This window comes from Podarcis liolepis (assembly GCF_965112155.1).
Source record: "Podarcis liolepis genome assembly, chromosome: W".
Classification (NCBI taxonomy): domain Eukaryota; kingdom Metazoa; phylum Chordata; class Lepidosauria; order Squamata; family Lacertidae; genus Podarcis; species Podarcis liolepis.
Genome location: NC_139568.1, coordinates 37,568,364 through 37,581,294, shown reverse-complemented (window position 1 = coordinate 37,581,294; position 12,931 = coordinate 37,568,364). Strand labels below are relative to the sequence as shown.

General features: G+C 46.9%; 1 protein-coding gene across 1 annotated transcript in view; it reads right to left on the bottom strand.

Annotated features, from left to right (window-relative positions):
• Nucleotides 1-12,931, bottom strand: part of LOC310697844 (putative helicase senataxin) — a gene marked incomplete at its 3' end in the record, with an annotated part of 269,703 nt that overhangs the window by 206,999 nt on the left and 49,773 nt on the right. The window contains exon 2 of the mRNA XM_083484468.1: nucleotides 6,903-7,080. Within this exon, the coding sequence (XP_083340594.1) occupies nucleotides 6,903-7,079 (177 nt within the window). The 5' untranslated portion in view covers nucleotide 7,080. The remainder of the gene's footprint in view (nucleotides 1-6,902; nucleotides 7,081-12,931) is intronic.

Sequence of the window (12,931 nt, the reverse complement as noted above, 5' to 3'; positions counted from 1 at the left end):
GACAACGCAGACACGGTACAGCAAGCAGAACCCACCACGATCCTACCTCCGGCTGCATTCCTGGCCACCCAGGAGGCGCAGCCACTGCAGGTTCGGGTGCGGGAACAGCAGCGGGTCGACGCTTGGGCCCAGGATCGGCTCCGGGAGCTGGCTGAAGGGTCCAGCCCACAGTATCCGGGGCTGGTCCTGCATCAGGGCCTACTGCTGCATCACGGTCGTCTGTACATCCCGCCAGGGCCACTACGTCTGGAGGTTCTCCGGATGGCCCATGATGCCCCAGCAGCGGGGCACTTTGGACGGTATCGGACCACCCATCTGGTCAGTCGAGAGTTTTGGTGGCCCCGCCTGAAGGCTGACGTGGCTCGCTACGTTGCTGGTTGTGATGTCTGCCGGCGCGCCAAGGGACCTACCGGGCGACCCCCCGGCCTACTTCAGCCATTGCCAGTTCCACCGCGTCCTTGGCACACGGTTTCATTGGACTTTATAGTGGACTTACCCTCGTCTCGTAGCTGTACCTGCCTTCTGGTTTTCTCCGACCATTTCACCAAGATGGTGCACTGCGCTCCCTGTCCATCTGTACCCACAGCCAAGGAAACTGCTCAGCTGTACCTTCAGCATGTCTTCCGCTTGCATGGCCTACCTGAGCGTGTGGTGTCCGACCGGGACGTCCAGTTCACATCCCGGTTCTGGCGAGCATTACACCAGACCCTCGGGACAGAGGTCTGCCTCTCGTCAGCCTACCACCCACAGACCGATGGCCAGACGGAACGGGCGAACGCGGTGCTGGAGCAGTACCTCCGGTGTTACTGCAGCTACCAGCAGGATGACTGGGTCGACCACCTGGCATTGGCAGAGTTCGCCTATAACAACGCGGTGAATGCGTCCACCCAGCAGACCCCGTTCCAGGCCAGTTATGGTTATCATCCACGGCTGTTTCCAGAGGTGCTGCCGGCGTCCGCGGTCCCGGCGGTGACGGAGTGGCTTCAAGAGCTCCAGTCCCAGCAACAGCTTTTGGTGGAGCAACTGCACCAGGCCAAGGAAGCGTACAAAGCCCAGGCCGACCGCCACCGCCAGGTGGGGCCGGAACTTCGTGTCGGTGACCTGGTTTGGCTCTCCACTCACCACCTCCACCCCTCTCGACCTTCGCGGAAGTTGGACGCCCGCTTCACCGGCCCGTTCCCTATCGTAGACCAAGTCTCTCCTGTGGCATTTCGTCTCCGGTTACCCGCAACCCTGAAGGTTCACCCGGTCTTCCACAGGTCCCTCTTGAGTCCGGTGGCCCCACCCGACGAGTTCCACCCGAACCGTCCCCGACCGCAGCCAGTGTTGGTTCGGGGAGAGCCTGAGTACGAGGTGGAACGCATCCTGGACTCCCGATACCGCAGGGGAAAGCTGCAGTATCTCATTGACTGGAAGGGGTACGGACCGGAGGACCGTTCCTGGGAACCAGCGGCCAACGTCCACGCACCTACCTGCCTCCGAGAGTTCCATGCGACGTACCCCGGCAAGCCGGGTCCGGACCCTCGGTTGAGGGGGGGGCCTGGGAGGGGGGATGGTGTGATGGCCTGGGATTCCGATTCGGAGGATGAAACAGAGGAATCCCAGCCTGCACAAGAGTCCCCGCCTCCAGGGCCGGCTGAACTGGGGCAAGGCCTAGATGCTGAAGAACCTGCACCTGTGGCAGTGCATCAGGAGCTGGCCCCAGGTGAAACCCTTCTGGCCCCAGAGAGGCTTGACGACTCAGTGGCCACAGGTGAGCCTCCTCCAGGGCCCAGTAACCCTTCGGCCTCTCCTGATCTGCAGAGGCTTAGGGCAGAGAGGCGAAGGGAACTGGTTGCCCCCAGGAGGAGTGCGCGCCTTAAGGCCAGAGGAGGCGGGGCTCCTGGGGGCCGGGACCGCCCCTGGCCTTAGAAGAGGATAAAAGCCCAGTCAGCCCGGCCCCAGGTTGCGGGAGCAACGTCGTTGTTGGCTTCGGACCTTCCTGTGTTCCTGATCCCTGCTCGGCCTCCTGTTCCTGACTATCCGGTACTCCTGTTCCCTGCTCAGCTTCCTGTTCCTGACTATCCGGTACTCCTGTTCCCTGCTCGGCCTCCTGTTCCCGACCATCCGGTGTTCCTGTTCCCTGCACAGCCTCCTGTTCCAGCGTACCTGTTCCCCGCCCGGCTCTCTGCCTCGGACCTTGCCCCTCTTCGTGTGGACTCTGCTACACCCAAGGTACCTTACCCCCGGGACCAGCACAGGTGCTTTTTCCTAACAGAGGATCCTACCTGCCTGCAACTGATTGCTTCTGGAAGTCTGCATATGCTCTGCTATATTCAACTGGGTCTGGCTAAGATCCTGCAACAAGTTAAAGTTGCCAGAAATCAATAGTATCTGGAAAGCCTACAAGCTGTATGTATATAGCACTGTCCAGAACTGTAATATCGCCTGCACCAGTAAACTTTTTGGACTTTCAGCTGCCTCTGTGTGGTGGTGACTGGAACTGGGGGCAACTATGGGCTATGTGGGTCTCTCACCTCAGATTCCCAGCAGGGGCTGTAAGGGGAAGGGATGCAGCTCAGAGCACCTGATTTGCATGCACAAGGTCCCAGGTTCAATCCCAGGAATCTCCAGGCAGGGCTGGGAGAGACTCTCAATACTGAGCTATATTGACTAGTGGTCTAATTATCTACAAGACAGCTTCCTTTGTAACAATTTCAAAGGCAGAGAAGACATTTTTAAATAAGAAATGAAATTTAAAAGCTGTGCCAACACAAAAATGCTGCAAATGGAAGGGTCAAGACAGAATGGAGCTCAGCACTGGCAAATGGTGCTGTGTACTTTACTTACATGGAGTCTATTCAGCAGCCACACAAACATATCCCTGGCCATCTTGTAATTCAATCACAGTCTTCAAACACACGTTTGGACTCTCAATAACTGTGCAAGGTTTTAGAAAAGATATATAGCCAAGATCCTGGAAGATCCAGGCAAGGAAGAACAAACTGTTTTATGAGTCAGGCTAACTGGCCAGACAAAATACTGAAAAGACGCTTAAGCATTAAACCAAACAGGAAAGGAAGCAATACAACAGAAAGGCAAAGAGGTGGCAGACAAAAGAAAAACAGAAAACTGCAGTAACCCAGAAAGCCCGGTGGCACCTAAAGACCAAGAAATTAGTTGCTTAGGCTGCAACAGAGTAACATGGCTACCTCTTTGAAAATTGTTAAAATAACGAGGGCATAGTGTTAGTCCATTAAGAGAAAAAAAATTCCAAGCACACCAATACAAATCTATGGAGCAACCACATTCCAAATACAGTGGTACCCTGGTTTACAAACTTAATCCGTTCCGGAAGTCCGTTCTTAAACCAAGGCGTGCTTTCCCATAGCAGCAGGGGACTCAATTTACACTCAACAGGAAGCGGAACATGTTCTGCTTCCAAAGCAAAGTTCACAAACCAAAACACCTACTTCTGGGTTTGCAGCGTTCTTAATCAAGCTGTTCATAAATTAAGCTGTTCTTAAACCAAGGTACCACTGTACTGTGCACAGCTCTGGTTGCTTCACCTCAAAAAGGATATTGTAAAGTTTGGAAACCTTCAGAAAAGGGCCACCAAAATGATGAAAAGAATAGAGTGACTCCCCTATGAAGAAAGGTTGCAATGTTTGGGACTTCTTGGTTTAAAGAAAAGGCGAGTAAGGGGTGACATGGTAGGAGTTTATAAATGTTTGCATGACATGGAAAAAAGTTTTCCTACCTCTCTGATAACACTAGAATTCATGGACTTCCAATGAAGCTGAATGCTTGAAGATTTAGGACAAATAAAAGAAAGGTCTTCTTCATGCAGCACATAGTTAAACTATTGAACTTGCTCTCACAGGAGGCAGTGGTTGCCACCAACCTGGATGACTTTAAAAGAAGGATTAGATAAATTCATGGAGAAGGCTATCAATGGCTCCTAGCCATGATGACTATGATCTGTCTCCACAGTTGGGAGGAAGTAATGCTTCTGAATACCAGTTGCTGGAAACTACAGGAGGGTAGGGGGCACTGGTGGAGGAAGAGGAGTGTGGGGGGAGCGCACCGCCCCCGGCAGCGCGATCCCGGCAGGGTGCCATCGCACCTGCCCCCCCCCCGCCTGCACTGGGCGTACCACACCGCTGCGGGTGGTGCATGCCAGCCCCACCCCCGCCTGCTCTCCGCTCCGCCACTGGTAGGGGGCTCTTGTGCTCGGGCCCTGCTGATGGGTTTCACACAACTAACTGTGAGAACAGGATGTTGGACTAGGTGGGCCCCCTTTGGCTTGATTCATCAGGCTCTTCTTATATTCATTAGTTTAGTCTTGTTGTTAGAAGAAGCTGAAATGTCAGACTGTAGTCAGCAAGTCTTGGCACTCCCCGGAACTCTTTTTCAGGGTTAGATAAGTATTAAAATGTGTATGCCAGAAGAATGAGACAGAGGAGAGGAAAAAGCTGGGCATGGTGAAAAAACTCCTCCAAAGTTTGCAGCTGGTAATAGCTTTGTGTATAGTACACTTAAGCAGACTTAATTAGTTAGATCATGCTTCGTGCAATTCAGATTTTGAGTTACACCAAGGGTGACTGGGACAAAACAAAACTAAGTAGCTGCTCCCACTTGAAAGTCTAAACAGCAACAGTTAATTTGAGCTCTGTTTTCAGAGCAAAGAGGAACTCAGGCGTTTCTTTTTAAGGAGAGGGAGAGAGGAAGAGAGAGACAGACAAACAGACAGACAGAGACAGAGAAACATTAGGGTTGCAAGGGGAAGAAAAGGACTTGCAGGCAATTTTATTTTTCACACAAGGAAACACTCATTTACAAAGTGAGTTAAATGCAGAAAATTTACTTTCATAATTGCTGCAGCCAGCTTATGAGTGCAACTTTAAAAAAATGCAGTTGATTGTATCTAGTGTTCTTTGAACTGAAGTCCGATTTAGATTAATGGGCATGACTAATTTAGGCAGATATATATTTCAATGGGTCTACCTGGAAAACATTGTTGGCTAGAACCCAGCAAGCTATATAGCTAATGTGCTTGTGACACACAACTGAAACAATATTAAATGTATGCTATGTTATGTATTAACATTAACAGATTTCTGTCCACTCACAGATCCCTGCCCTCCTTTCACATTGCTGTTCCCTGGTCCAAATCCCTGTGTTTCCCCCTCCATTAAGTTTAAGTGAGCAAGTGCATCACCCCCAGAAAAAGCTACACCACACTTTTATTCTGTGCCAATGGTCAGATCACTTCCTGGTGCAACTGGACTTCTCCGCGACCCTTCCCCTCTGCAGGGAGGTGGGACCAATTTGGATGGTCCGCCCCCACCACTTAATGGATCCAAATGGCTTCCAGAGAGTGGTAGGGGATGTTTTATCCCATGTTGATGGCCTTTCAGCTGATTCCCTGGTGACCCGTTGGAATGCGGAGTTAACCAGGGCTATTGACTGCCTGGCTCCAAAGCGCCCTCTCCGATTGCATGGAGCCCAGACAGCCCTGTGGTTTTCCCCGGATCTGAGGGCAGTGAAACAATCGTTGAGATGGCTAGAGCGACGGTGGCGGAAAACTCATTCTGAATCGGATCGGACACAGGTTAGAGCTCAACGTCAAGCCTACCAAGTGGCGACGGCGAAAAGGACCTTCTTCACTGCCTCTATTGCATCTGCAGAAAACAGCAGCAGGAGACTCTTTCAGGTGGTTGGCAATCTATTGAAACCACCTTCGTCACCGGGGCCTGGTAGAGACCCCAAGGTCTCTTGCAATGCTTTTGCTAAGTTTTTTGCAGATAAAGTCGCTCAGATTCGGAAGGAGGTAGACTCCACCGTGGGAGCAGGGCCGGGGCGGGAGAGTGCTAGAGTTCTGTCTAGTCATGTTATATGGGATCAATTCCAATCTGTTACCTCCGAGAATGTGGACAGGCTGCTTGGACAAGTGAAACCAACCACCTGTCTCCTGGATCCTTGCCCATCCTGGCTTATAAAAGCTAGCCGGGAAGGACTGGGCGATAATAATAATAACAACAATTTATTATTTATACCCCACCCATCTGGCTGGGTTTCCAGCCCGGACACTGAGATCCAACGCCAAGGGCCTTCTGGCGGTTCCCTCACTGTGAGAAGTGAGGTTACAGGGAACCAGGCAGAGGGCCTTCTCAGTAGAGGTGACTGCCCTGTGGAACGCCCTCCCATCAGAGGTCAAGGAAAAGACATCTGAAGGCAGCCCTGTTTAGGGAAGTTTTTAATGTTTAATGCTGTATTGTGTTTTTAATATCCGATTGGGAGCTGCCCCGAGTGGCTGGGGAAACTCAGCCAGATGGGCGGGGTATAAATAATAAATTATTATTATTATTCTAAGTGAGCTGGAACTGCGCAGTGCTTACATTCCTAAGGGCACCTTTACAGGTCCTATTTCTTACATATAAACCAGCTTTGTATCACTGGCCCATTTATCCAAGTATTGCCTGCTCTGCTTGACCATCAGCTCTCCAGGGGGCAGTCATGTGGGCTGTCTTTTTTTAATTGGAGATCTTATTTTAAGCCAGTTCTTAGGATCATACACCAGGGTGGCTACCACCCACTTTACAGCCCAAAGCAGATTTCAGCAGGCGGGAGGAAGGTAAGGAAGAGATTTGTTTGGCACCCCCAATATTTTGTTGTTGCTGCTGCTTCAAAGTGCTGCACATCACATAGGGGAGGGGGGAATGAGACACCTGATGACATCACTGCGACTTCAGGTGAGCAACCCCACCAACCTCTACCACCAGCTGAATCAAGCTACCCACCCCTGAAGCTATCAAATAACTACTGGCCTTCTGCCTGCCCAAATCTGCTATGACTGTCTCTGTCATCAGCCAGCCCCAACACAGCCAGGATATAGTGGGCTATCAATCAAAGCAAATTACCTCATGGAAGGATGGCAACTCATCCTTTGCTTTATGGTACTCATCCACACACTCTATGCAGTAACAGAGATCATTATTGGCTGAAGCAAATTCATTTGCAGGCAATGTAGAGGAAGCATAACTTTTTAGCAGGTTGACGACTGAATCATCAGAGGTGCACCAACGACATGCACCCATTCTGCAGATAAACACAAAAATAAAAAGAGAAAGAGAAATAATTATTTGTAATTATTTGAAAACACGAACACAGAAATGTTCTGAGTAAAGTTCAACAACATAGAAAGCTGCTTTATATCGAGCCACACAAAAGAACACAGATGAGCCTGACATATCAGGCCAATCACCCATCTAGTCCAGCACCCTGTTCTCAGTTGCCAACCAGATGCCTGTGGGAGACTGACAAGCAACACCCAAGCACAACTGCACTCTCCCCTCCTGCTGTTTCCAGAAACTGGCATCCAGAAGTATTATTGCCTCCAACCATGGAGGCAGAGCATAGCTGTCATAGCTAGTAGTCATTGACGGCATTATGCTCCTTGAATTTGCCCAAACCTCTTTTAAAGCCATCTGATTTGGTGGCCATCATTGCCTCCTGTTGGATCGTTGTGTTCCATCTAACACAATATTGTCTGCACTGACTGGCACCAGCTCTCCAGGGTTTCCTACAGAGGACAACACCCAGCCCTACCTGGAGATACTGAGAACTGACTCTGGGACTGTTTAAATTCAAAGTAGGACTTCCGGAGGCGGCGCGAAACTGTAATGGCGGTCCTCTTCGTTCTCTGAAGAGGGGCTCCGCGGAAAAGGGTCGTACGCTGCGGCATAGCGACGACCCATAAAGAAAAACCACGGGTAGAGTGAGCCCGTGGCCGTGGGACTCGGCGGGCACCAGAAGCTACCCCGAAATCACAGAAGGGACCCCGTAAGGAGATCCGGAGTGAAGGAGGGGGAGCGGTGCTGTGAGTTCATCGCTCTTTCCGCGGAAGTGAAGCCGCGCGGCTGTTGCAGATGAGCGCTGACCTTTCTTCCTAAAATCAACATCAAGCTGCAAGTAACATACCCGTGAGTAAGGGGCATTAGATTGGCAAAGAATCTGCTGAAAATTTGGCTGAAACCGGGAGACGATAAAGGGAAGTCCGCCTCCCGGCATTGCTGACAAGTTCAAAGCAAGGACTTGAAAAGCGGGACGCACTTCAAAAGGGACTTTGGGAAGTTTTAACTTTCGTGCGCTTATGAAGTTGTCTTTCTTTTAAATTGAAGAGAGGAACTGCTAACGAATTAAAAGGAGCTTTAAGTATAAGTTGGAACTTTCCTCCTGTTTGCAGGGCTGTAATTTTAAAGAGCCAGATTATCGGACTGCCAGAGAGGATACTGTTGTTGAAATTTGTGGAGCTAAACTGATACTTTTGAGCAGTATCAGAGTGGATGTGACATTGTGGCAGGCACCTTCTATGAAACTTTGTTTAAAACAAAAAGTGCTCTGGTGAACTTTTGGGCTATGCAGGAACTGTTGTACTTTTTCTGAATTGCGTCATTTGAAATATTAATGGCGGAGAACTTCTTTCTTTGTTCCTGAAATTTGGTGGCACTCCCCCTAGAGGATTGTGGAATTATAAAAACCTGGGAACTGACTTTTTGTTTTGACTTCCTCCCTACTGACTGCTTACAAATGGGTCTGTCTCTCCCATGAGATAATTGACAGTTTGACCTTGAACATTGACAGATGTGTAATGAGTGGTGCAGGGAGAACAAGAGCATCTAAAGCTAAGGAAACTAAAGAGGCCAAGGAAAAAGAGAAGGAAAAAAAACCAGCACAACTTTTACAAACAACTCTGACCCAGGGACGCCGATCATCGGTGCCAGCTGTGTTGGTGACGCAAAAGGCAGAAGTTGAAAAGACTGAGAAGTCCACTGAGGAAGATATGGCAGCAGGTGGATCAGACGCAGTTTTGAAACAAATATTGGATCAGTTGTCAAAGCTAAACCAAAAGGTGGATGACCAGTCTTTGAAAATAGATAAAGCGACATCCTCGATCCAGAAACTGACTGAACAAGTTTCCCAGCATACACAAGCAATAGGAAACCTGCAAGGAGCAACAGCTGAAAATCGTGAGTTAGCTGGGGAAGCTATTCAGAAAGTGGGAGTTTTACAGAAGGAGGTCGAGGAGATAAAGGGAGAAGTTAAGCCTCTGCACAAGCAGGTGGGTGAACAACAAGCCTATCTGTCAATGGTGGAATTGAAAAATCGTGAGAATAATCTTAAATTGAGAGGCATCCCAGAACTTGAGAAAGGAGATCTGATTGGATACTTGACACAAGAATTCTCCAAGTTCTGGGGCATAAAGGAAGATACAGATTTTAAAATTGTCTCGGCATTCAGACTGGGAAGATTGGCAAGGAAGGACAGATCCAGAGACTGTTTAGTAATTCTGAGATCAAAGGAGGAGAGAGATAAGATCCTAGGCCTTCATTTCAAAAAAGCAATAGAAACACAAGATAAAAGGGTGGAGATCTACAGAGATATCCCGAGACAGCTACTGGAACTCAGAGCTACCTACTCAGAGCTAGCTAAATTGCTGAGATACAACGCAATACCCTATAGGTGGGAGTTTCCACAAGGACTATCTTTTACTTACAAAGAAAGGAAGATTAAAATCAGAACAACTGAAGACAACCAAAAGTTCCTGCACGACCACGGGGAAGATCTACAGAAAGGAGCAGCTTGGCTACCACCCTTGCCCACACCAGCACCACCTGGAGGTGGGCCAACGCTTACGCCCTCGGGATCGGAGGAAAAGGAAGACACCCCACTCTAGGACCAACTCTAGAACAAGATGTCTCTGCAGCTTCTTAGTTGGAACATAAATGGCGGGAATTCCCCGGAAAAAAGGAGGAGGATTTTCCACATCTTAAAAAAAGAACAATTGGACATAATATGTTTACAAGAAACACACGTGCCTAGGCTCCACAGGAAAGTGCTAATTAATAAAAGACTAGGCCAAGAATTTATCTCTTCGGACAAAGTCAAGAAAAGAGGTGTGGTGATATATGCAAAGGAGAGCCTGTCACCAAAATTTCTATTTAAGGATGACCAAGGAAGAATATTGGCAATCGAAATCCAAACACAAGGAGAAAAAATTTTGATATTGGGAATTTACGCACCAAATGATGGAAAATCAGAATTCTATAAGAAGCTGCATGAGACTATGATGGACTACCTGGACTATTCTAATATTATATTTATGGGTGACATGAATGGGGTAGTCTCAACAAACATGGACAAATCTCAAAACCAGAATCTAACAACAGACGGCAGACTTCCTAAAACCTTTTTTGAATTGACAGACAATATGGACTTGATTGATATATGGAGGACAAGAAACCCCTTAGGTAAAGAAGGAACATTCTATTCTGAGGCCCACCTGTCATGGACACGAATCGACCAAATCTGGATATCTAGAGGGCTGGCACCTAAAACAAGAAAGGTAGAAATCTGCCCAAAAACCTGCTCCGACCATAACGCCTTGAAACTGGAATTGAGACTCATTCCAACCGGATCCTTTAGATGGAGAATGAATGACACCTTGTTAAGAGACCAAGAGATTGTGAAGAAGGCCCAAAAAACTCTAAAGGACTATTTTGAAATAAATTTGAACACTACAGTGGAGAAAAGAACAATCTGGGACGCAAGCAAAGCTGTTATGAGGGGGTTTCTGATACAACAGAATACAATTAAGAAAAAAATCTGGAATGGAAAAAAGGAAAAAATTTTGGAGAAAATAAGTGAAGGAGAGAGAAAATTGAGGACCAAACCTAAGTCGAAGGAAGTGCTGAGGGAAATTAAATTCCATCAAGCACAATATTCGAAACTGATTAATCAAGAGATAGAATGGAAAATCAAACAAATGAAACAGAGATCGTTTGAATCAGCAAACAAATGTGGAAAGCTGCTAGCTTGGCAGCTGAAAAAAAGACAAAAGTTAAACACGGTTACAAATTTAGAGATTCAAGGAAGAATAGTTCAGAAACCAGAAGAAATTAGGAAATGCTTCCACAGATATTTTAAAGATCTTTATGCACAAGGGCCTCAGAAAGAACCTGAAATAGACAATTTTTTAAAGACAAATGGATTATCAAAAATAAGTGAAGATAAAAGATCAATCTTGAATTGCAAAATAACTCAACAGGAAATTGAAGGTGCCATCCAGAATATGCAACTTGGTAAATCTCCAGGCCCAGACGGGCTTACCTCCAAATACTATAAGACTTTGAAGGACTACTTGATACAACCTTTGATGGAGGTATGCAACCAGATTATGGAGGGAAAGAGGGCACCGGAAACGTGGAAAGAAGCATTTATCACATTGATACCTAAGTCAGAACTGGAAAAGACTCAGCTCAAGAACTACCGTCCCATCTCACTCCTGAACGTGGATTACAAAATATTTGCAGACATTTTGGCAAGTAGACTTAAAAAAGTACTAAATGAAGTAATTCACAAGGACCAAGCAGGCTTTCTCCCTGGTAGACATATGTCTGATAACACCAGGAATATTATAGACATTTTGGAACTTTTGCGGATTAGGAACACAAGGGCGGCCCTAATCTTTATTGATGCGGAGAAAGCATTTGACAACATTTCTTGGCTGTTCATGAAGAAGAACTTGGAAGGGATGGGAGTGGGGCGGGGGTTTGAAAATGGAATAGATGCAATCTATTCAGAACAAAAAGCCAAACTGATAGTGAACAATGTGGTATCGGAGGAACTTAAAATTGAAAAAGGGACACGACAGGGGTGCCCTCTATCTCCTCTGTTATTTATTTCTGTACTGGAGGTGTTGCTGAACATGATTAGAGAGGATCGGTTGGTGAAAGGTATAGAGGTCGGAGTGAAACAATACAAACTGAAAGCTTTTGCAGATGACCTAGTCTTAACATTACAGGAGCCAGAATCTAGTACAAAAAGAGTACTTGAACTTATCTCGGACTTTGGTCGGGTGGCGGGATTTAAGTTGAACAAACAAAAAACTAAGGTTTTGGTTAAGAATTTGACATCTTCAGAAATAGATGGGTACCAGAAAGAAACAGAATTAAGTGTGGTTAAAAAAGTGAAATACTTGGGGGTACACTTGTCCACCAAAAACTTGAACCTATTTAAAGATAATTATGAAAAATGCTGGTTGGAAATTAAAAAGGACTTGGAAATTTGGTCAAGACTTAAACTTACCTTGTCAGGTCGAATTGCAGCTATAAAGATGTGTGTCTTGCCGAAAATGTTATTTTTGTTTCAGACCCTTCAGATCGTGGACAGAGTGGAGTGTTTTGGAAAATGGCAGAAGGATATATCTAGGTTTGTCTGGCAGGGCAAAAAGCCCCGAATAAAATTCAAAATACTTACTGATGCCAAGGAAAGAGGGGGATTTGCCCTGCCGGACTTGAGGTTGTATTATGAAGCTGCAGCCTTCTGTTGGTTGAAGGATTGGTTTTTGTTGGAGAACACTGATGTCCTAGATCTGGAAGGGTTCGACAATCTCTTTGGCTGGCATGCATACCTCTGGTATGACAAGGCGAAAGTTCATAAACTTTTCAAAAACCATATTGTCAGAAAATCAATTTTTGCCGTATGGTTGAAGTACAAGGACTTATTAGAAAGTAAGACCCCGAGGTGGCTATCACCGATGGAAGCTAAAGCTTTAAAAAAAAGGCCCAATATGGAGGCCTACTGGCCAAAATATTGGGAACTAATTGAGAGATCTGGAGATAACTGGAAGTTGCAGAGCCAGGATAAACTAAAAGGCAAGGTGCGAGACTGGCTACACTATGCTCAAATTCAAGAGGTTTTTAAAATGGACAAAAAAGTTGGTTTCCAGGTGGAAAAATCGAAATTGGAGACGGAATTGTTAGAACCAAAGACTAAGGTACTTTCGAGAATGTATAACTTGCTGCTTAAATGGAATACACAGGATGAAATAGTTAAATCTGCCATGATAAAATGGGCACAGGATGTTGGACATAACATCATGTCTGAG